General features: G+C 38.1%; 2 protein-coding genes and 1 long non-coding RNA gene across 5 annotated transcripts; 1 reads left to right on the top strand and 2 right to left on the bottom strand.

The window, feature by feature from the left end:
* Positions 1 to 1849: 1849 nt before the first annotated feature.
* dennd1a (DENN/MADD domain containing 1A) lies at positions 1850 to 16123 on the bottom strand. Of its 3 annotated transcripts, none has more exons than XM_008325455.3 (22): positions 15942 to 16119; positions 13801 to 13865; positions 13017 to 13060; positions 12843 to 12892; positions 12003 to 12122; positions 11622 to 11691; positions 11204 to 11284; positions 10659 to 10712; positions 10213 to 10323; positions 9259 to 9359; positions 8959 to 9004; positions 8759 to 8860; positions 8522 to 8647; positions 8016 to 8117; positions 6632 to 6719; positions 6066 to 6106; positions 5710 to 5781; positions 5552 to 5608; positions 5309 to 5458; positions 5096 to 5160; positions 4688 to 4931; positions 1850 to 4131 (listed from the first exon to the last, which is right to left on the bottom strand). In XM_008325455.3, exons 1-22 carry the CDS (start codon positions 15956 to 15958, stop codon positions 3088 to 3090), a joined length of 2850 nt encoding a protein of 949 aa, XP_008323677.1. In that variant the 5' UTR covers positions 15959 to 16119; the 3' UTR covers positions 1850 to 3087. The 3 variants fall into 3 exon arrangements, 2 of the variants coding, with proteins under 2 accessions (XP_008323677.1, XP_024918168.1); XM_025062400.1 differs by lacking the exon at positions 1850 to 4131 and adding an exon at positions 4139 to 4605 and having other exon boundaries at positions 15942 to 16121; XR_003051747.1 differs by lacking the exons at positions 1850 to 4131; positions 4688 to 4931; positions 5096 to 5160 and having other exon boundaries at positions 5317 to 5907; positions 5946 to 6106; positions 15942 to 16123.
* Positions 6717 to 7788, top strand: LOC112488060 (uncharacterized). The gene is made up of 2 exons (XR_003051766.1): positions 6717 to 7200; positions 7295 to 7788. It is a non-coding gene; the product is annotated as an uncharacterized LOC112488060 (long non-coding RNA).
* A 1153-nt stretch (positions 16124 to 17276) lies between the features above and the next one.
* Positions 17277 to 23740, bottom strand: prrc1 (proline-rich coiled-coil 1). Its single transcript, XM_008325456.3, has 9 exons — positions 23587 to 23740; positions 22298 to 22415; positions 21846 to 22205; positions 21538 to 21683; positions 21023 to 21125; positions 20775 to 20938; positions 20517 to 20620; positions 19980 to 20082; positions 17277 to 19494 (listed from the first exon to the last, which is right to left on the bottom strand). The coding sequence occupies exons 2-9, from the start codon at positions 22383 to 22385 to the stop codon at positions 19285 to 19287; spliced, it is 1278 nt and encodes a 425-aa protein (XP_008323678.1). The 5' UTR covers positions 22386 to 22415; positions 23587 to 23740; the 3' UTR covers positions 17277 to 19284.
* Between the last annotated feature and the right edge of the window lie 927 nt (positions 23741 to 24667).

Below are 24667 nucleotides of genomic sequence, written 5' to 3'. Positions count from 1 at the left end.
CACAGGCTTAAAATGTGGCATTTGGTATTGTTTTAAAATTGATACATTTTTAGGGGTTGAAAAAGCTGCTTAAACACAGCTCAACACCTGAGAGATTTAACAATAAAACTAGTCAAATGTCTTAAAATGTTTGATTAAAATCAAGACACATTTCAAAATCTGTCTTAGAACATTTTGACTAATGTTTGTATTAGAGAAAGTGGTAAAAGAAACAGTGGAGACCCAACACATTTTATGTATTTATTTAAACTCTGGTTGAAATATATATACAAATGTGGATTATATTACAGGCAGAATTATCATCACACCGACAGCAGGATCTTTTTAAAAATACAGTGTTTCAAAGTATTATGCACAACACAGTCTGAAAGAGTTGATGAGATTCAACCTAATCATAAAACAAATGTGCTGTATTTATATGGTGGAGCGGTGAGTGAAACTAAAGCACATGCTAGTCAATTCAAAGTAGTTGTATATGTCAGAGCCATGCAGTGACATTTAAATAGTTCTGTAGAGTAAGGCCGAGGTCATCAGCTCCAGTTTAAGGTCACATGATCACTAACCCTAACGCCATTCATTCATAGTTAGTTTGTACACTCTAACCTGAGGATGAAGAAGCTCATCTCCATCTGTAAGATGAACTCCCCTTGTTGTCCTAGAGTAGTGATTCCCAAAGTAAGGTGCATGCCCCTTAGAAGGTACGTAAAGCCATTGTTGGGGTGCATTATGGCCATTTTAATTTAATTTATTTTCTTTTTATTATAGTCGCCATAGTAGGGGAATTCCACTGATCTGTAGTTGTATTTTCTTTGTTCGATAATAACAGCAGTTTTCAGGATTTAAAAAAAATAAATTTTAATTTAAAAATCGACCTTTTGGATGATAACAGCAGTTTTTCAGGATTTTTAAAACATTTTTTTTAATTTAAAAATCGACCTTTTGGATTAAGATTAGCCAAATGGTGCTGTTTGTTAAACTATAGGCTCATATACTTCACAGCTGTGATGTTGGACAATGTTCTCACACACTGGATGTCAAAATGCAACAAAAACACTCAACAAAATCATACAACCCATTCTACAATAAATATAAAGTGCATGAAAAGAAAACTCGCCAAAACACTGAATGAAATAAAGAGCAGTTTTGGCACATGGGAATCACCGGTCGGGGTAAACCTGGAATTTAGGGATGTAAATGCAACATTTTTTATTTTGGAAATCAAAACCTTGTTTTCTATCTCTCCTGTGAAACTTTTCCCTATTTTTAAAGCTCTCCAAAAGACTTTTATTTTGTAGGATTCTTGATGTGTCCAGGCATTGGTAACAGGGAAAGAATCTGGTTATTTTACAAAATTAAAAAAAATTGCTAATATTATGTGATTTATCTATTGTCTATAGCACACTACTGATCCACGACCCAGTGGTTGAGCACCTCTGTTCTAGATTTTGCTAACATCTATTGTCCTTTATTGTAATATACGTAGTAAAAAGCCAAGTGGTGTTTGAGATTACACAATGAATGATGTGTGTGAAGGTTCTCGTCCGTCCTTAGAGTGAACGTAGTAAAAAGTGTAGATTACAGTTAGATGGTGAACAGACAGAGAAATGAAAGCATGTGAATCTTACACTCATTCAGATCTCTGCCACAGGGGGCAGTGGTGCACAGGTGAGCAGACTCCCTGCTCTACTAACACATTATATTTACTATTGATATGTGAATGGTGGCGCTGTACCACTTTGGTCCTTCTTCCTGAAGAACAACATTTAATAAGTCAAAGAAGAAGGAGAAAAAAAATACACATTTTATTGGGTGTAACTCAGTTGAGCAATATGAGTGGTGTGGGCGTGAAAAACATTTGTTCTGCACTCACTTGCTCAGTGGCTACAATTGATTAAAAAATTAGGTCAGGGGTCTTAAACTTCCAGCCATTCTATGCCCCACCCCACGACTCCATGTCAGCAATACGTTCTGTAAATTTCATTTGCTTTTCTCTTGATTTAAATGTAATTCTTTATTATTTAAAATTATTTTGCCATTCATTTAAGAATAAGAAAATATTCGTTTCTGCATTGAACAACTTATTTGAGTTTGAGACCCCTGGTTTAGTTGAACAGGTTGGTCTGTGCTGTTGTATTTTAGTCTTGGTCGTACTGGTAGTACTTGGATGTTCTTTGGTGGTGGTTCATAGTGTTAAAGGTTGGAGAACAGCTTTAAAAGTCTCCTGACCCTGTCCTATAATTAAAGATTGGAAAACATTTTGTCCTTACCAAGAGTGAGAACAAGGTTTTTTCAAGGTCGATTACCGACTCTCCACGACACAGGGGAAATGCACACCACCAAGGACATTTAGCACATAGAGCTAGCATCTAGTGGGTTAGCTGTGCGGTAGCACTCAGCAAAATAGCAGCGTGCTAGAGGTACACTAGTATTAACTGCTGCATGTCAGTGATGCAGTAGCAGAGTTGGTACCTTGCTAGGCCGAGCTAACTCTGCAAACACTGGGTCTATTTAGCATTGTTTAAATGTAAGTGAGAGGACGTCCTGATCTCTTCAAACAGAAAGGAAAAACAAGAAAATACAGACAGAGGGTAGAAACCTTACTGACATTCGCTCGACCAAATACCTAATGATGAAAGGGATTCAAAAGTAATTGTATTCTTTTTTTTTTTTTGTACGGGTACAGTGCTTACTACAGTGTTCAACATCTACCTTCGTCTGTATTTTTTAGACGCCTGATTGTTCATTGCGCTTCACATCACACTTGAAGGTGCAGACTGATAAAGTTGTTCTCAGTTAACAGTCAACACAAGATGGTTAGAGTGGGTTTTGGAAGTGAAAACCAAATTACTGATCACTTCCTCACTCCTCACGTTGACTACACCAACAGTGATGATGTGACATTTGGTTAAAAACGTCTTCTGTTGGTTTTGAAGCAGAGAGAGCTGCTTTGCTGTGGAGGTTTTACAGTGGTAGGTTGTTAAGCATAGCCGAGTGTATTGTAGCTTGTGTGTCAGTAACAGCAGAGTGGGCTGTGATTAGTGGCGTTAACAAATTGACATATTAACAGAGGCTGCATCACAACAGATTTCAGTCAAATGTCTCCCAACTTCTTTTCTGGGTTGGAGCTGGCTTAGCTAAAGTCAGCAAGTCATCAAATGGATCCTGAGGCTTCAGGCTCTCCTGCTGTTCACTCAGAGGCTTGGGCAGAGTTTTCACGGCCGAGCTGGACACGATCGGAGTACTGGCAAGGCTGGAAAGGAACTGACTGTTGGCCGAGGAGTGAGGGAGGGAGCCGTCAGTGGAGGGGAACCCTGATTGGAGGAGTCCAAAGTTCAGTGGCAGCGCTGAACTTCCCGGGGAATGCTGAGCATAGATCCCTGGTTTTGTGGCTGAGGTCTGAGGCTTGGGAAGAGTATGTAGGTATGCAGCAGGCAGAGGCCTGCAGGCTGCACTGAAGGGGTTCCCACTGACGTTCACAGGGTAATGTGTCTGAGGCAAAATGTTCTGTAGAGGCTGGACAAATGGGTTGAGAGACATGTGAGAGTGAACTGGGAAAGGAGACATGCCCAGCGGGTAGGAACTAAGAGTGCTGAAAGAGGAGGACGTGTCGGCCCCTGCCTCTGGTTTGACTGATTTTACCGAGGAACTGGTCTTGGCTGAGGCCTTTAGAGGATCCAGAAGACTAATCAGGTCCTGGTCGTCCTCACACACATTAAGGGGCTTCAGCAGTTCTCTGTCGGTGGACATGCTCAGGGCTTGTCTAAACTCCTGTCCCCCCACAGTAGGCTGTCCTTCACCAGCTGCGGCTGCCTTGCAGCTGGTCTGGGCCCCTGGGGTCACCAGCACTGTTCCAGGCTCAGGCGTCTTTCTCCCTTGGGGACGTGGGATGGTTATGTTGCCAAGAGTGGACGGCTCTGAAAGATCAGGTCCCAGGATAGAACTCTCAGGTCTGGTGGTGAGGGAGACCATCTGTTCAGGAAGTCTCACGGATGGCCGAGTATCCCAGACAGGATTTGTGGAAACGGGAATCACAGCGTCATCATATCCGTCCGTCCACAGCTTGTTGTAAGGATTGGTTAGTTTGAGACCTGGGAATGTTCGTGAATGATCTCCGACACTCAAATCAAGCCGCTGCAAACACCAGAAATAAAAACTGTTGTTAAATTGGTACTAACTTTAGTAATGTTGTCGACACTGTGACACAGAGAGGGTCAGAACTTTCATCTGCAGGTTTTAAGCCAAATTCAGATTTTGTTTGTAGAGCAGACAAAAGGTGTGGACTGAGCTGTGAGGCTGCTGAAGCAGAGCTGTAGAAGAATGATGAGGTCAGTACAGAGGTCTATGAAAGGTGAAGATCTTTTAGAACACGTTGACAAAGCAGAAGGCTGACTTTCAAAAATGTAGAAGATAAGTTCTTAAGAAAAATGGAAAACAAGGACAAGATGCAGAAAAAGATGAAGAACAAGAAAATGCAGTAACCGATGGAGAACAATAAGACAAAGAAGAAGAAACATGAGGATCATGATAACAATGAGCTGTAAAGAATCTTTTTAGTTGTAGTCGTCAGATGTCAGCACAGCAGAGTTTTTATCCTTGATGCTCTTTCTGAAATAAAACAGCCTGTTGTAATGTTGTAATGAGTCACACAGAACAATTTGTTAAAATAACCCAGACAGAAGGATCTGACCTTGCTGTTGAACTTGGCCTGAACTGCTCCAGGGTCTTTAGGGTTCCTTAGGTCCTCCAGACTCTTTGTCAGAGAGCAGGGTTGACTGTCAGGCTCCTCCTGGCAGCCAAAGGCTTCACCCAGCAAGTTGCACTTAGACAACTTTTCATTGAACAGCCTTGGGGGGGCTGTGTGAGTCTCCACTGCACTGGCGTTGTCCCCTTCCATTAAATCCACCTCCTTGAGAGAGTGGTACGGCTGTGGCCTGTGGAGGCAGTCCATCAGGGTACAGAAATAATATACTTCATTAGTATTCATTACTTAGTTAGTATTTATTACTATACTACCATTTGTGTATGTTGAGGATGTGGCCTTATAGATTATAGATTTTAAGTCAATGGTGGTGTGGTGCAGGGTGGGTGGTCTTACGGGTCGTTCTTGGTGTCCAGAGTAACGTTGCTGTTTGGTCTCTTCAACAACATAAGTGGTCGAGCCTGAGGAGGAACAGGAAAAGGATGAACAGGAGGAGCAGCACAACCACATGACTCTGAGATATTTATTTTAGTTTGACATTTCCACTCATTTCTCCAAGGTAACCAAAACAACAGCAGTGAAACCAGGTTCGCTCAGATCTCTGCCTACATGTTCAAAATGCACAGTGATTGGCCGGTGGTCCTCCCAGGCTGGAAGCGCTCCCTGTCTTCTCACTTCATTGAAGAAGGCAACACCTGCTGGGCTGTCGTCACCGATGACCTCTGACCCCGACGGAGCATATCCGTTTTCTACCTGCTCCTAAAGACGGCAGCACAGAGAGGTGGAGGTGTTGACATTAGTGCTAAAGTGTTAATAACATTAGCAATGTTGAAGAAAAGCTACACTACTTACTTTTTGCTTTAGCCGACTCTTGACTTCTTTAATACGCATTTTCGCGTGGTCCTTGGCCTGCCAGACAAATTAACAAATTAACAAAGTGATGTGACAGATAGTTTGTCAAAATGTTATTTTGTTTTGAATCATGTTAAGAAACCCAGGGACACGCTTACAATTTTATAAACTGTCTTCATGGCTGGATTAGCCTTGGTCTTTACAGTGTTGAAAATGGCCCCTCCTCCTCTCTGCCAAATGGAAATGAACAGGATATTGTATTAAACTCACACAAAAGGTCTGGTATGTGTTACATGCAATTTACATGTAATTTCATACTATTACTTAGTTTTTTTAACACATTATTGTGTATATACCATATGAAGTCATTTTTAACATATTATTGTGTATATACCATATGAAGTCATTGTGAGAATTTTGTAAGTGTTAAAACTTTGTTTACAAATACCCTGCAACGTTATCGCACAGTACATAAGAAACATACTTGTTTGTGATGGTATTTGTATTGGCTTACCTTTACAGTGGAGAGCCACTGGTGGTAGGTCTTGGTACTACCTGTAGGAATAAGTCAGGAAAGTTACCATGAAAAATGTTGGCAAACCTTGACCCAAATAAAAGGTCAGTGTTTAGAGAAATTGTTAATTAGAATTAATTCTACTGAAAAATATGCTCTTTTCTGGTTCTAGGACTGTCACTAAAACCAGTGTGTCCACATACAAACACCAACAGTGATGCTAGCGATGCTTGGCTACAACATAATATCTGAGAACCACTAGGTGTGACATCCTTCCTGGAGGAGAAGACAATACTCTGAGACAAAAGACATAATTACATAAAACTGTCCAGGTCTGGGACATTAAAGACTGCCAGACTTAGACTCACAGCTGTGACTGTCTGACTCAGGAGGTTCATGAGGGACACAGAAGCCAGGAGGATAAACTATGCTGTTCAATAAACACCAGCTTATAATATTAGTTTATTTACAAAAAATACAGGAACCATGGGTGAACTCACTGATTCCTAGTCGGTGAGCTGATTCAACAATAACAACATAAAAAGACCAAATTACTCTTGGCTCACCTGCGTATTCACCCATGTTGATCTCCTCCTCAAAGACGTCACTGAAACCCTCTCCTGAATTCAACAGATCCAGACGTCCGTCAATGAACTGCATGAAAAAACCCACAAATTTGTCTAGATTGAATTGTCAGACATCATTCAAACAATACAGATAATTAGCAACTGTGGTTTATAATGTGCAGCAGGGTCTGGTCTGTAACTCAATGCTCGGAAACAACTGCTCTTTTTATTAGAAACCTGCTGCTGCAACTGTGTAAATCTGCAATAAGTTCCTTGTTTAGAATGAACCATCCAACAACAACATTGTGGTTTGGGTCTATTCAGCCAATAGATTCGTCAGGGAATCCTTCTGATTGGTCCTACCTTAGATCTTAGGTGAGGTCAGACTTGTTTTAAGAGTATTGTCTGATTAGGTCTAAAAGTGTTGCCGCAGCTGGCCAGCAGAGGACGCTGTGTGTATAAGGTACCGATGACTGACGCCTGTCACTCTATTAGAGTGAGACGTCAAACTGCAGCCGTAATGTAGAGAAACAACGGCAAAGGACTGGTGTTGTGTTAAGATGTCACAGGTAAGGTAATCAGAAACCATGAACACATGTGGACATATAAAAGTGATATTTTACAATTGTTAAAGCAATATACTGTGACTGTGGTGTGTTGTAGGTTGTAACATAACCTTGAATGGAGACACCGTCTAACCGCCAAATCTGTCAACACTAAATCAACATGACGAACGATGCTAAACATATTTTAAAATAAGTGATTCAACTGTTTTTACAACAAGAGAAATGTACAACAGCAGAGTAAACGACAGTAGTGGTTCAGCTTTAAGTTATCCCATGCTAATGTTAAAATCTACGAACGAGTGGCGGCTAACGACCCAGATGCTAACTGTAGACAGTTAACATTACACTGTGTTAGCAGTTACACTGTGGTACTGATTAACTGCAGGCCAGGAAAACAGTACATCATGTGAAGTGTGTAAAATAAGCGCTAGAATACAACTGTTGTAACTGTTTATGGTTCAGTTATGTCATATTTAGGAGTTTGTTTGAATGTCATCGTTATTAGTTTAAGTGACCATTTTGTTACAGAGATGATTTTTCTTTACACCTTTTAATAAGTTAAATAAAGAAAGTAATATGTTACACAAGAAATCTGCCACCATGTGATTCTTTACAGTGTAATATAAACCTGTCCACCAGGCTGACTCAAAGGCAAGATACATTAAGGTGTTGAAAAAGCACGATGACTATGTTAATATAGGTGACTTTTATCATTTTGTCATGTTTTTCCCTTTCTGTCATATTTGGGGATTTTAATTTACCTTGATTAATCATGATCAATTGCGCTTTTCCAATAATAATTTTCAACAGCAGTGTACCTGTTTGAAGAGCTGCAGCTGAATGGCATTCTGCAGGAACTGTCTCATTGCGCTGGAACCATGACTCACAAATGCGTCTTCATTAAAAGTTATAGGCTCTCCCTAGAAAAAAGGAAGACAAGCCCAGTCTTACAGTATGTCAGCAAAAAAAAAAAAAACACTGGAAAAATGACTAATGTTCCTTTGAAGGCCTCAGATGAAGCAACATTCAGTCCACAGCATACTGTATTTATATAAAATCAGTGAATAACATTTTTTATGAAACAGAAACAAATGGTAAGTGTAAGTAGTGGTTTTAAGTCATCATCAATTTGACAATTTTTCATTGTTAGGAATGAACTATTATAATTATAGTCTGTGCTATGGTTTGGAGTTTTAGAAAAAAATAGCTTCAAATAATTCATTAAATTGGCTGAGTTTTCAGTCTGTTCTTTATTAATTTAAACTTTAACTGAAAAGTTTCACATACATTTTGATTTAACATGTATGTAATACACTGTACTAACCGAGTCAAACTGCAAAGCATTCCGGTAGCTGCCGAACATCGCAACCTGACTCTTCAGAAATGCCTGAGCCACGCCATCTCCTGTTGTTGTTGAAACTTTCTTCAGACGGTTTTTTAAAGATGTAACCTGTGAAACAATTGCCAACAGACGTCAGGACACCCTTTTCTCTCTGAGCATATTTACAACCCTCACTTGTTACACAATTAGATGACAGTCTGGTGTACAGTTATTCCTCACCACTTCACTGGGGAGGCTTTGGAGGTCATCGTAGGGTGATTCCAGGGTGTTTGTGTCAACATTCAGGACGACCACATCATCCAGAGCCATTCCTCGCACTTTCTATGACAAGAGACAACGAGTTAGTGTCATGGAGGAAGCCAATGTTACATCAGTGTAAATGGAATGTCTGTATTGAAAACCTAATCACAGTCCCATACCTCCATCAGGCTAGAATGGACTCCTATAAGGTACGGCATTGGCGCGCTACAAAAAAATAAATACAAATCAGCCATTGTTGCAATGCACATGAGAATTTTAAAAATAATGATGTACAAGCCTAATGTAAAATACTAGTACAATAGTACAATAAAATTATACCAAGAGTATAATATATAGTTGTGTAAATGTAGTGTGTCACCAAAGTTAAGCATCTGCTCACTGGGTGAGTATTCTGTTGAACTAAACCCAGTAAATACAGTATATATCACCATCCTTAACACCCACAGTACAGTACTCACCAGCAGTAGTCCAGGAGATGTTGAGGAAGGACAGGAATGTAAACATGTTGCCAGTGCATTGGATATAGCATGGCTGCTGATCCATGGACACAAGCTGTTAACTACAACATGAATCAAGATGAAATGGTGTTAAAACCCTTCTTGTTCACAGATTAGGTGATGATTGATATAACATTAAATATAAACAATTAATAGTTTTCTCTTTCCTGCTTTACACACACTGTTGTGCGTTAATGTTTTGCAGCAAATTTCTTAACCAAAATCTTAATTATTGCTGAATAATTAGGTGGAAAGATAAAGCGTGACATGTCTCTTCGTTTACCAGAGCTTACTGTGTATAAGCACCGAGCATCCCATCTGGTTTTTTTTTTACACATAGGTACTAATTAATATTGATACTAATCAATATTACAAGGACCTACGTGCACCTGTCGGTCCCAGGATTTCAACCAATCCCTGCAACTGTGAGTTTTTATCACTTTTTATTTAAACTGCCATCACTATGCTGTATATGAGATTATTGCTACTGTTGAGTGTCAGCTGAAATGCAAACTTATTTGGCCTGTTTACTCTGTGTTTAATCTGCATCACATTTATAACCCAGACAAAAAAACAACAACAAGGAAATACTTTTCTTATTTTAAAACCAATCCACTCCTCAAATGATTTAAATCATCGTATAGATTTTGTAGTTACCTTCTGTTTCATTAGCCACAGAGCTGAATTTCTGATCAAACAAAACTTGTAATTGAAAAGTCCAGTTCTAGGCAGTGAGACTTAATGACAGAGCAAATGTCTGAGAATAGAGACACACGACACACATTTACCCTCACTACAATGTTCACTGTAAACTACTGTAATTGGTAATGGTCTGGGAAACACTAGTGTGAACTACATAAATGTGGATAAAGGAGTAGAGCTGGGAAGAGGAGAGAGGAGATGAAACCTACTTACAGTGCTTAATTTGCTACAGCAGATGAGGATTCGACGTTCGTAGAGCATGCTAGCATACAGATGAAGCATGTTATTGACATCTACTGCTACAAAATACTCAGTTAGGTTTCTCTGTGAAAGTCAAACACATTAAGAAATAAAGACATGAAACTCAACAACTCCAAGAACTTATTTCACACTTGAGCCATAACCATAGTATTAATTGTTCAGGTGCTTGTAGGTGTTTGATGACTTATTTAAAAAAAAATTACATTCACAAATAAAATGTAATCAAATTCTGTAAATTTGTAAATGTATATCTGTTCTCATGCAGTAATAATACATTGAATATTTCATTACATTTTTGTTTACTAATCGGCATAAGTAACTCTTACTTAGATTACACTGTAATGTCTTACACATACTGTATTTTTAAATAGGTTGTATTTATATTATTTAATACTTACATTCTCTGGTATACTGGGGAGCTCTCTGATGTCAGGCACAGTGAAGAAGGAATGCTACAAAGACAATTGAAAAACCTTGTCATTGTAACCAGGGCATGTCACTCCAAAATCTCTAAATATGATATCAAATTTGAAATTGAGGAATAAAACAATATATACACAGTTCTGACATTAAGGTTTTTAGTTTTTAAAGGTTTTATCCAATAGCAGCATATTCCCTCAAACATGGTTCAAAAGTAACTTTAAATTACATCTTTTTAACCTTTGACCTGGATGGAGGGCACTGTGAGGAGCTTACACTCACCCTGACGTACAGTTTTGGGTCATGAAGTAAATAAAAAATTCTGATTGGTGCTCTGTCATACCTATCACGATTTGTGTATTTTCTGTCGTGTGTTGAAGGCTCTAAAGAGAACTGATCACTGTCAACTACATTTAGCTGCTACAGCACATTTCCATTTATTTCCATTTTAGCAGTGGGTGGTTAACATACATTTACAATTTTTGATCCAAAAATAGTTCTGATGTTGAGGTTTTGGACTCACCACACCAAGGTGGACAGGAACTCCTGGCTCAGGGATAGGCAGTGTGTGCAGTGATACAAGGAGCTCCTGTCTCTGGATTTCCTAAAACACATAATGCATGTGGACTCAGCGCATCACCACTGAAAGTCTTGGATGCTTTTAGTACAAGTGTGTTTGTAATTAGGGGGAAAATCTGCTAGTTTTTCAGAATAAAACATAGTGCTTACTTAAAATCCATCATTTGTTTTTGTGCACAATGGTGCTTAATGACCCATTGTCCGGTAATGGTCCAGGGACCGGTAATGGAGGACATTGACTTTAAACCATATTGAGCATATTATGCTCAATTACTGCAGTATAACGAACTCTTCCAAGTTCTTTCAAAACATGCCAAATAAAAGATGTTAAACCTTGTTCCGAGTGACATTACAGTCCTTACCTGGCCTTTGACGGTGTAATCTGCAAGGATATTAAGTAGCTTGTAAAACACCTCAAACCAGGGCAGGTAGCTGAGAAAACAACAATAACTGTGAATGTGGGTTCAAGGTTCAAGGTTCCTTTATCTGTCATTGTATTTGGACACAACAAAAAATCATGGTACACTCTGGAGTAGTAGTACAACTGCCTTTGAGACATAAATAACAGAAAAGTACTGTATATACACATATGTATCTATCTATCTATCTATATATATATAATTTTATTGTTTTATTGAATTTATTTTAACTCTTTCATTTGAATAGCTTGTGTACCCTACAGAGGGTTATATCCCTCACAGTATTCCACTACTGCAAGGTCACAGAACAGACAGTACACTCACCTGAGAATGCAGTAGCAGGTATGTGCACCGGAGGACAAACGACAGAAGCCAAATCTCTGTTTGCTTTCAATGTCAGTCAACACAAATGTGAAGTTCTGTCCAACATTGTTGACTGTCAGGCTGTCAGTTCAGAGAGGTTGAGTGAGCAAAGTATAAAGAGAGAGACAAAGACAGAAAGAGACCGTACACACACGCTGAATCTACTTTGAAGTATTTACTTCATGCCAGACTGTTGGCTTTATGAATCAGGATATCATTAAAACCATCAGGTTCTTAACAGTTCTTCAAATTCAACCTGAAGTTTACAAAAACCCACAACAGATGCAGTATTTGTCATTTGTTAAAAACAAAGCCAAAATGTGGAAATGACGCATTAAAAACAAGTATAACTTATAAAAAAGAAGACGAAAAAATGAAAAAAAAATAATGTGTTTTTGGGGTTTGGTTAGTAACAGTTTAGAGCTCCATGTTAAAGCAGCACTGTAGCCACTATTTCGTTAACACTGGGTCACGTTAGGTTAACAGTTGTTAAAACATATTGAACCATAATGATAAATGAAAACAAGTGAAGGATATTAGGATGTGTTTTCTAATGTAATCTGTAACAACAGTGCTATTGTATTAACTTATAAAACATTTAATGGATATTTACTGTAATTTACTCATTTAGGGCATTGAAAATGTTTATTGAGGTTTTAAAATGTGTTTCATGCTGTTCTGAATGTTAACGTTTTTCATTGAAATGGTACTACTGTTGATATTTCTATTTATCCATCTATCTATTCTATAACAGAAAGTGTATGTGTGTGTGTGTGTGTGTGTGTGTGTGTGTGTGCATACCTATCCATGCTGAAGGGGAAGCAGAACTTTGGCAGCGTCTGAAGAGTTTCCTGTTATGAATGTGGAGGAAAGAGGTTATTATTTTTAGGGCATAGTTTAAAATAAACGAGTGAGTTGTACAACCAGGATATGGGAAGACTCTTTGATCACTTAATTATAAAGAGTAATTCAAACCTGGTCCGTGTAGTCATCTGGAAACTGTTTCTGAACTGCAGCCCCTGAAAGAAATGGCATCATTAAATGATTTGAAGTTATCTGTACTAAACAGATCCTGTCATCCAGGAGGCTGGTTTAGAACTCTTCTAATCTGAAGAAGTCTCCCTGAGGAGAGGTGAAAGGTTTTTAAGAAACCTGGACCTGTACACTTTGGATAAAATCACCTGGAAGACTGAGAGACTTCAGAAACATTTAATCACAGACCAACTAGCTTCCAATTGTTAATTCTGTATGAGATGAAAAAGCAGGCAACCAGGCAACCAGGCAAGGCCATGACTAGTAGACACCAACCACAGTAACTGGACTCCAACAGGGGTTTCTTGTGTGGCTTCATAAAAGCGGTGTTTTTCCGTGTAGTAAGATGGCACAAGCTGCCTGTGTCCGAGTGGCAAAAGTTCTTCATCAGAGGCTTTGCAGCAACTTGGACCACTCTGTATCTCCAGTCGTTGGACATGACTCGACTTTGACTACATGACCAAGCTTGTATGAAGCGTAGCTCAGAGAGACATTGGCAACAGCAATACATGCCTTTACAGCCTCACCCTCAGAACAGTCAACTTATCGTTTTGTCTATTAATTTAAAAAATTGGCACCGTTGCAAAGTTTTGGTTTTAAAAGCTTATTTAAAATTGATAATAAACTCACTTAGATAACAAAGACTTGACACATTTTAATGATGGTAGTAAATCATGTGATGCCTGCAGTACAGCATTAGCTAAAGCTTCAGATTTCACACACTTACCAGAACTGTGTGAGCTGGGATGCACCACCTCCATATAGACCTCAAAGACCGACTCTGGGCTCTCCCTGCAACAGACCACACCAACTTTGTTGGAATTGTTCACAGGCAAAGACATCATAAAGTAATTCAGGTCCTAATATTAACTTATTATCTCTCAGCTGGTCTAAAACATCGTTTAGGTTAACAATAAATAGTAATTTTATATTTTATATCTAGCAGTATATTCTACTGTGTTTGATCTTTCAACACCCTTGTTATTAATATCCACTTCTTATGGTTTAAATTATTTCAAAAGTTTTTGTAACAGTCTAGTTAACTCTGCTAACACAATTTGTAGACTGTCCACAGATCCCTGTTTGGTAATCGGCCTGATTTGTTCCACCCTCAGCAAATGCTAATTCTTAGAAAGTGCCAAAATCTGCAGAGCCACAGTACTCTACGTGCATGTTCTTGCGACATGTGGTTTTTAGTCACATCCCCAATAATGAGTCACCAACACATTCATGTCAGCAGTCAAACTATTTCATTTTGGGAAATAAACTCTTATTTCAGTTGCTCTCAGGAGCCACTGTAAAACAAATATTCACTGTTGGCTGTATTAAAAAAATATATACAAATGCCATAAATTTACTGTTATCTTTATGTGGTGTTAGCACTTACAGTGAAGGTAATGTACATAAAAAAAATAGACGTTAACTTAAACTCCTACGTGCTTTGTCTATCCACTGTCTTCATTTCTAAACAGCGTTTTTCTCTGCATTCTGCAGCCAACTATTAAACCTGCTGTGTCACCATTTTAAAGCTCACGTCCAAGAGAAGCTAGACATGCTACAGGTCAGATCTGCTTTTCTTTCCTACTGTGTCTAATCAATTGTTGTGGCTGTATAACTACAACAACAGTATGTATTTGAGACCAATTTACATACATCCCTGAAGTATAAACCCCCGACCGTTAAATCAAACATTACCAGAGTTTACTTTACTGTTCAATACGAGCTACAAAAAGCCTAAAAACAAAGTAGCAATAACAAAATAAAAGTCCTAAGATCAGATGAGATTTAAGGACACTGATCTTGTACAAAACTAGTTTGTCTAGTTTTGAGGTTGATGGTTGAGGATTCTGTGACAAATATTCAAGTTGAGTATCCACTAGTGGTGTAATGATACTCTCAACCCATGAAACGAGACAATAAATACTATTTGGTTCATGAGAAATGACACAGGATTCTTTTAAAAAACAACAGTGCGTCAGAAAGATCAGATGCAGTCTTTTTATATCACTCTTACATAGTACACTGCAATGTGTACCCAGCTCATCTATCACAGTAAAAAAAAAAAAATTGTATGCAACGTTTGAACTTTGTCTTTAACCTATTAAAGCCACTTTTTCACCATTTACAATATCTTCATAGTCTTATCTGTCGCTCCTGCATATCTTTTATTTTTCCCGGGCACCCAAATGCTACATCAAAGCAAATATAGCTTTCATAACAACCGAACAGTGCTTCTCACGATAGTCTTTACCACAACGAGAAATAAAGTGACGTTTTATTATCGTGAGCCATAAGCACTAATTGAATGTACAGTAGTCCCATGTCCTACTGCTCCCCTGTACGTTTGCTTAAACAACGGGTACATTTTCAAAAAAAGAAAAGATGCGCAAAGTCCCGTATCAGTTAGACACATTACCTTTTTTGTAGGTCATTTAAAATTCAAATTACTACTTTTGTACGGTTATTTGTTTTTGAACATTCCACAGCCTCTACTTTTAATGAAACGCGATGACAGTTCATTTTGACATGCTGTCACACATATATCTGTAAAAGGCCAGTAATTTGCAGGAAAATTGGCACAAACAGACCGACTGTCGTCGTTTTTACATTGCTCCATGTTCTTAACTTCTCTTCTTGTTTAAGCCCCCCCAAAAAAATAATATTTAGACACGTGGAACTAACAAAATAACAGTGTATTTTAAACGTCAGAGCAGAGCTAACGGCGTTTCATCAAGTCACAAGTTTGGGGCCTCCCACTGTCTAGTGTCTTCTCCATTGGCGCAGATGTAATAACTAAGAAACTAAACTGACGTTGGCAGCATTTGGCGGCTAAAAGCCGATGTTGAAGCAGCACTGCAGCATCCTTACTTTAATCGAGAGCCCATCTTTCCTCCACTCCTGTCGGGGCTGATAGTATGTGGCCAAGCGACTGTGTTTATCTGTGAAATCGCAGATTCCAGGTCCTCCCTGTGATGCTCTTTGCTCCCCGTGCTTCTCCGCTATAGTCGGTCTATATTCGGAGATCTCGCGGTACCTCGCACAGAACTCTGGGAAATGACGTTCATTTTTATAGGACATAAACGTTAGGAGTTATGAGTCCCTGTTGCATAAAACTACAAGTTCCATAATAAACGTATCTCAAACGTCTCATGTGATATGTCGCATTCCGACACGAGAGCGTACAATCACAGAATGTGGTTTTTCATTGCAAATTCCTAAGATTGAGCAGATACGGGATCAAGCTTCCGGAGGCTCCGGAAGTCGTATGCAGCTTCTTCGATGTTCACAAGTTTAAACAAAATCTGCGGCAAAAGGCATGAGAAAGTAGAGAGAGTGAGCATCTGATGGATATGTGCTCAGAACAGGATGATAGAGAAACGGAGAGGCTATTTTTGTTGGACTGTTCTGGAAGCGCGTGAAAGACCTAGTAACCAATCTATCCAGATTGGTTACTAGCTATTTAGACCAAGAGGTGTTCGGCATACACGGACTTATAAAGACTTAAACTGTTCGAAATTAGACTGACAATTTAGTTGTGTGATATTATGTGATGTGTTTACAGCAGGATTTTTTAACATCTATGTCAGGCTTAATATTTGTAGAAGGTAGGCTCAAGTGAGTTTTTACAGGTGTAACATTGTGTTATACAGACTTTTACTATAAGGTTATGCATTAAAAACTATATACTATTTGAAAAAATGCAATTGTATATAAATAAGGGGGTTGCCATTATTTTTAATTAACATATTTTATCCACTGTAAACTACTTTTTTCTCTTTTACCTGTGACTTTGTCAAGTCTGGATGAGGTCACATGTGTAAGAGGTGCCACGAAAAGACACTCAAATAATATTGGTGGTCCATTTATCCCACCTGTTTTAAATGTATGAATTGTATTCACATCATACTTGTAATATTACTTCTTCAAATACATGCAATCAAGCAAAAAACAAAATCTGTTATTTAGTTATTTATTTGGAGAATTAAGATAAGAGTACACAACCTCTAGTAGATGTGAAAGTAGGATATGTAACAGAAATTAAAGTATTGTAGTTTCTCTACAGGTCTATTTGGGTGTTTTCTGTTATTGTTAAGTTAACAAAGACAGTAATATTAATTAGCCATATCATTAGTTGTAAAAACAAGTTTTAATTAAACAAAATGCCAGACTTTTCTGGAAGGTAAAGACACTAAGAAGCACATCTTTTTTTAAACATTGTACTTTATTGACCGTATGTATGGTGTTATCACCACCTTTTTTGCATTAGCTGGATGTACAGTTGGTTTCAATCAACAAACCCCAATTCCATAACACTTGAAAATGACAAAAGACTAACATCCATTTTTCTGTAATACACCTGAATAAAGAGACACCAAGTAAGCAAATACAATTATGTTTGTGAGGCAATGAGTAATTCAGAAATACAAATATTTGCAAATATACTACAGATACATTGGACCAGAGGACATATGAACAAATGAATCACGTTCACTTTTTTCAATTTAATGTTGGATTTGAGATGAGACAAAATTTTAAACTCCTCTCAATTCTGGGCCATGCTTTTTTAATGAACAGCTCTAGTTAGCACTGTTAGCAAAACTTGTATATTAAGGGACTCCTGCTAATGTTAGGATTAGGTTTACAGTCATTGATTCCCTAGTTGTTTTTATTTTCATTCAATAACTTTGTCAATGAAAACAAAATCTTTGTCCTTTTATGGGAGTAGTGTTTGTACCACTTACATGTTCAAAACCATTGGAATGGAATTCAAAATTCAGTTAAAGCTAAAACTGGGACAACAGCCTTCAACCTTGTCAACCCAGACCTTCATGCTAGTAGCAATGTGACCTTCTACTACTGTAATGGGGATTCTCATTTGAAGGATTTTAAAGTTTTTAGTTTTTAAAAATGTTTTACTACAGTAACACGAAAAAGAACATGAATAAAAATGACAGAAGCTACTGTTAAATTCAATATCTGAAGGTACATTTGGAATCTTCACCAAGTGTGAACTCACATCTGTTGAAGTCAGTACTGTTTTGGCACAGGAATAACATGGACGTTAGGTGTGCCCATTATATAAACATGACATTTATGACAAAATGACTCTCCATAATTTTTTTAAAAATGTGATCCTGTCACAACTATGGCGCTGTTTAAGCGAAAAAACCAAGGTTACCCAGCAAGCTGAAACACTTTACTACACTTTACTATAATTTACTATTATTGTTAACGGCAATATTTAAGTACATAGAAGAAATCTTGGAGTTCTAACTCTGTAGAAGGGACTATCACGGACGGTTGTGATAGTAATACAATCTCAACCTGTTAATTTCAAAATATTACTTGCCATTTTGAATAACCCAATGGAGAAAACCAGGATATTCTAGAACCACATTTGCATATGAGCAATATACTGTACAATATTCTATATCAGAAAGATGTCCAACAAGAAAGTCCAGGCACTTTCAGGAATTTCTAGCAAAGCTGCCACCCAGCATGATTTACCATTCTTGTACTATGTGGTTACAAATAGATATTTAAGTATTAAACCAGAGGTAACCAACCACAAGGCTTTGGATCATTCTGGGACATAGAGAAAAAATAGAAAACATATTATTTTACATTGTATTATTACATATAATAATAAATTGTAATAATATATTGCACTCATAATAGCCTATATTATGAGTGCAAAAGATGTTTAACTTTTCAGATTCTCTTACAAAATCACTAAGATGCAAATAGGATTTTTTTTTTTTTCTTCTCTGCAGCACAGAACCAAATGGCCCACAGCTCGGCAGCTGGAATACTCTGGTTTTTGCTACTATTTTTTCAAATAATACAATTAGGTAAACATAAAATCCTTTTCAGAGTAAAACAGAAAATATAACGAAATGTTGACCCAAATAATGTTGCACATTATTAAACACCAGGTGTAAGGCAGTGTCCATAAACACACCACTGAAGCAATTTACAGGACAAACATAACCTTTTTTACCATTTTTTTTTACATAGATCCCAGTCACACAGAGTTAGGTAGGTAAGTAGCCTCACTAAACATGGTAAAAATAATGTACATATGGCAGGAACTCACTGACTATCAGTCAGAGTAGCAAAGAGGAGCCTCTGTGTTAGACTCTGCCTGTGTGTCAACCTGTAGTCCCCCATGTGTCCACCAGTAGGTCAGTGTGTGAAGAACTCTACAGCCTCACACAGTCCTGCGTGGCAGCCGCTGTTTGTAAATTCCAGCCAGGGCTTTGGCAGCGTTTTGGATCATCTGTCGCTGACTCATTCCTGTCATGGCTAGTTGCCAGTCTGTTTTGTTGATGTTGGGCAGACTGCGCTCCAGGACTTCACCCACTGGAACAATCAAGCCTGACCATCGCAGGCTATAGTCCGGTGGAGTTAAGGATTGGGCCTGGAGAGGTCACGTCACAAAAACACTCATTAAGGGTTCAGTATCAGGTTTTTCAGCCTGCACTTTTATACTTGGCAAAAGGTGTCTTTTGTAGGTGTTCAAAGCAAATGTAGAGAACCAGAAGATAATTCTTAACAACATATAACTGCTAATGTCAAGGCCATGTTTTTTAATGACAGCTGCTGCACCTGTTCATACAGGACAGAGGATTCATATCTCTGCATTACAACTGGAAAAATCAAAGAGCCATATCTGGATTTATACTTTTAAATTAAGTAACAAAATGTTCCAGATTGGCTGGAAAACATTCAATCTTGTTGAGAATTAATGTGTTTAATTAATTAATGGTTCTTTTCATTTACTTAAATATTGACCATGTTTACTTGGTTACATGCCTGTAGTAAATGAATAAAAACAACACTTCACAATTTTTTCCTAGTTGTAACCTGATAACAGATCATTTGGGCAGTGAGTCATCTTAGTACCTGTTGGATATAGTCTAGATCCACAGGAGTTGCCTGAGTGAAGACCTCAATGCGGATGTTTTGACCAGGATCCTCCAATATCAGACAGCTGAGGTCGAACCACCTGGACAGAACAAAGCATTATGGAACAGTTAGAATTTTCCAAATAGTTGGCAAAACACACCCTGTCTCTTGTCCACTGCCATCTACAATCTCAGCAATTAGATTTTAGATGGCAGAACTCAGTTCTTAATGCTTTTACAAAAAAATAGTATAAAATATATACTTATAAGTTATATATTGTAAGATAAATATCCACTGTCCTGTCAGTACTTGTTATACTGTATACAATACCGTGTGTCTGTAGAGTATTACCAGACTAGGAGTGATGCAACAATACCAAGGCAGCAGTCCTATAAGTGTGATAATGATGTGTTATCTTGTTTATCTTATCTTAATTGGTCGGTCAATTTGCCATTTGCTACTGTTCAAAAGCTTCCTTCACAAAACAAGTGCATATTTTGGACAGCGTTGGTTGATGTGTGCGTGGCATCTTACTTTTCAGGAAACAGTTCAGCGATGAAGCTTTCCATTGAAACAACAGGCTGCTTCTCGTGGATCACCCCTGAGCGACGCAGACCATCAATACGCTCCTGAGCCCCCTGCATGTAAGCACGCATGCATGGACACACACACACACACATCCAAGTATTAATGATTTGTATTTAGAATTGTGCTGCATGTCTTGTCCAACTGATGCGGAGTATGTATAATTGAACATGTGAAGATACTAGTACAGTATTTGTGGAACCCCACCTTGACACCAGCAGCGTAGCCTACAGGCTGTGGAGCAATGTTGGACTGTCCAGGCTCTCCAGTGATCATGGCCATGCCAAAAACCTCCTGAAAAGCATCTCTGACTGCGTCCACAATACTCTCCCTGTCTGAAGTTACCACTATGTCAATGTCACCGCCAGATTCTAAGGACAAACAAGACACACCACACAGAGTCAATATTGACATCATTACAATGGCTTTAACAAAGGAGAGGTATAATGACCTACTGATGTATGGAGCCATGCCAGGATCCAGAGTGGTGATCATAGACTCTACAGAGTACTTGGTTTTGTCCAGGACAGTTTTTACCACAGCATTTCCTGCTACTCCCTGAAGACACACAGTGACCGTGTCATAAATACACATTTCATAAATTTGTTACTATTGGTTGGTTTAACGGTGGTATTTACACATTTTTTCTAGTTTTTCTATTTGTATTGTCTTTTATTATTTCTATTTTATTATAATTACCTAAAATCTTTTCCCTTTCTTTTTCTGTTGCAGCTTTATTTATGATTAAATTTTCTAGGATTTCAGCTGCATCTTTTAAACAGTACTACTTTATTTCTGAGAAATACAGAAGTACACACAGAGTCTGGATGTGCAATTATTATTCATATTGCTGCATGTAATTTGAGCAAATACTACAGCAAATTTGGTTGCTTTTATCATGCAGTCAAAATGTGAAATGCACAACAATATTGCAAAGTTATGTCAAACTATTTGATTTTAATGAGACTACCTTGAAAAAGCCCCAGATTCCTCCTCCAGTGTCCATTTGTACAGTCGTTCTAGGATCCTCTTGTTCCTCTGGGAAGGTTATAGGGGATTCAGCAGTGATCCCTCCAGTCATGACTTGTTGCTGAACAACAGTTTGGGACATCATACCTAAAAAATGCAATAATACAAATAGGCAACAACAAGAGACATAGATCACATTTGTTACATGTGACAGGCTCTTGATCACACCAGTCTCTCACAGACTTGGCCCATGGATTTAATTTGAAATAGAAAAATTGACTATGTGGAGGATGCAGGGGTGGTCCATACCTGGTACAGGAGATGGTGTAGAGAATGTTGGAATCAGAGGTGTCTGTGGTGTTCGTCCAGCATGACCCCTTGTGATGTCATAACCTGCACTCATAGAGAAGCGGGACTTGGGTGGGCCAATGGGAGGAGCCATACTGCTAGGAGCAAATGGCGGAGATGATTGAATGGCTGTGGCTTGGGAGGGCAAAGCTGGAGGAATGGAGGGGGGGAAGGTGGAGGTGAAGGTTGAGGGACATTGAGAGGACAGTGGTGCTGGTGCAGGCAAAGGGCTGCTATAGACAGCAGGAGAGGGAATATAAGGGATTGCAGTGGATTCAGAAAGAGGGACAGTTCTTGGGAGAGTCAGCGGACTGGACAGGCCTGGAATAAAAACCAAAAACAAACAAAGTTTTTATACAAAATCTTGCAAAATATTAAGGTGATAGGTGAAATCTTCAATGATCATGTCTCACCTGTGATCATGGATGAGGCACTGACTGATGCAGCAACAGTTTGAGGACTGGCAGGGGGAGTCGTCTCAATCCCACTTTCTTCCATCATCTTTACAGCTTAAAGATTACACTTCAATTCCTGTTTGTTTGTACAATAATTATTTTTGTTTACTTATGATATCAACTGTTTAACTTTGTCTAAGTCAGAACACACAACAATGTGAGCAGTGAAGGTATGTGCGTGCCATGTTATTATAATACCCACAAATCCCCATGGAACCTTACATTTCAACAGCAATATTTTAATAGATAGCTTTGACTGGGGTTTGAACATGATGGAGGAAAACAAACCAGCACAGTGAATGGGCATATACAAAGCAGCTATTTAAAAATAATTTCTCAATTATTGATTTTTTTTGTTTGTTTCAATAGAAAATACACAGTAATTTTGGAAGTTAGAGTTGTTAGGATTTCAAAGTTTGACTTTTTTACATTTTTGTCAGTCAAACAGCTTAAAAATGCACAACAGTTTGACCACTGCCTTGAATTTACGCATGAAATTGGATTGCCTGTGCGCTTTTGCCTTGCTACGTAGGCATAAACTGCAACGTCATTTCGAAGTTAGCTTGTATTTTCAACCAGATTAAGTCATTTTACACTCTATTTGGTCAATTATTAAGTTCTAAAATCGACTCTGAAGTTCGGCTTGTGGAGTTAACATTTACCATGTGTTTAAATTTTGACTTTAAGTCTCTAATTAAACCATCGAAATTGATTTTTGAGTCAGGTCAATTCTGTTTACCTTTAACTAGAACGGGCATTCTTTAGAATTTTAGATGCCTTTAATCAACTTATACTAGGAAAGTACCCAATGCTAATAGATTTTTTGACATTGTAACTTACTCTTACATGGTAACATTTCCAACGCTTCTTAAGACTTTTTTTGTGTGGTACAGGATTACTTTGGTAGAGAAGCTTTACTTGAGCTAAAGCTCTCGGACGTTGCATGCGCTTCTTCCTGTCTAGTTTGACCATTTGTGCCTTGTAGCCAAGATAGGACTGTTAGGCACTTACCACCTTTTAGGTCAGTAACACGTGCTGGAAATATCATTTTTTATGTATTTAAAACATGGTTATAAATGTCTAACAACTCTGACTTCACTTCCGCTAGTATCGCACAACAACGAAGCATCACCTCGCTCTGCTGCAAAAGCATAGATTGACAAGACGCGCGCTCACGTTAAGTGCTCCAATGTGTTCCATTTTTAAGTAATTGTGTAATGGTATCGTCAAAAAATATCACAACTCACCTGCAAACTGCTTTTACTTCTCCCATGCATGAAGCTACGTCTCACTGTGATGACGTCAGCTGCTGCCACGTTTACTACATCGCCACTCTCAGTACAGGGAGAACCCGGACCTCAAACACGTACACAACCTCTGTGTGTTCTAAGGGGTATGGACAAAGTTGTGAAACTGAATGATCTAGCTCAATATAAAATATTATTTCATTTTTTAAGGCTATGTTTAATGGATATTTTATTCTGAAAAATGATCTGACTCTCTCCCAACTACAACCCTAGATGACAAAGGTCAAGACACCTGTCTTTGAAAAGCTTCTTGGAAAAGTGGAATTGCGTACATATGAGAAAAACATCTTTGGTATCCAACTCTCTTTATCCAAAGATAGTTGTGATAGATAGATAGATAGATAGATAGATAGATAGATAGATAGATAGATAGAAGTGATTCTCAATAACTAAATTACCTTTTTGTTCATAATTTGAATACCATTTGTAGGTTTCATCTGACTTCATTAATGAACACAATTAATATATATTGTTAGCATAACAGCACATGTTGCAAACATGTTGATGTTAAGCTTTCCAAATTATTTAATTTTATCAAAACCAAAGACTTGTGTTTAAAAAATGTATTAAGTAAATAAAACGAGACCAAGCACTAAACATTACGTTTCTCGCACTTAACATGAGTAAACAGCGTGTTTAAAAAATGTAAATTAAAAGTAAATAAAACGAGACCTAGCACTAAACATTAAGTTTCTCGCACTTAACATGAGTAAACAGAAATAAATCTGACATATCTGGAAGTATCTCATAATCAGTTGTGCCAAAGGTGCACTATTCTTAACAGATTCTTAACAGAATCTATTAGATTCTATTAAGATCTAACAGAACCATTATGGATTATTAATCCTGGTTTAAAGCATGCTTTTTTGTATTGTCGTGTATTTTATATGAAAACAAAGTTGTACTTATCACAATTGTTCTTTACTTCAGCCTATTAAAGGATTGTTCTTTATTTTAATGGGAGACTTACTATACCAAGATGGCGGACTCGATGACGTCTCACTGAAGAGGAAAAACGGCT

Source organism: Cynoglossus semilaevis, chromosome 14 (assembly GCF_000523025.1).
Source record: "Cynoglossus semilaevis isolate Cse_v1.0 chromosome 14, Cse_v1.0, whole genome shotgun sequence".
NCBI lineage: Eukaryota > Metazoa > Chordata > Actinopteri > Pleuronectiformes > Cynoglossidae > Cynoglossus > Cynoglossus semilaevis.
Note: the sequence above shows the minus strand (reverse complement) of the source record. Positions and strands in the feature narration are given on the sequence as shown.

Coding starts and splice junctions, on each gene's coding strand:
- dennd1a (XM_008325455.3), bottom strand. Junction 5,161..5,308: donor TCACTGTGCATTTTGAACAT/GTAGGCAGAGAT, acceptor GTTCCTCCTCAG/GCTCGACCACTTATGTTGTT. Junction 4,132..4,687: donor AGGCCAAGTTCAACAGCAAG/GTCAGATCCTTC, acceptor TGGTGTTTGCAG/CGGCTTGATTTGAGTGTCGG.
- prrc1 (XM_008325456.3), bottom strand. CDS start 22,385: ATGATGGAAGAAAGTGGGATTGAGACGACTCCCCCTGCCAGTCCTCAA. Junction 21,684..21,845: donor TACACCATCTCCTGTACCAG/GTATGGACCACC, acceptor TGCATTTTTTAG/GTATGATGTCCCAAACTGTT. Junction 19,495..19,979: donor ATCTAGACTATATCCAACAG/GTACTAAGATGA, acceptor TGACCTCTCCAG/GCCCAATCCTTAACTCCACC.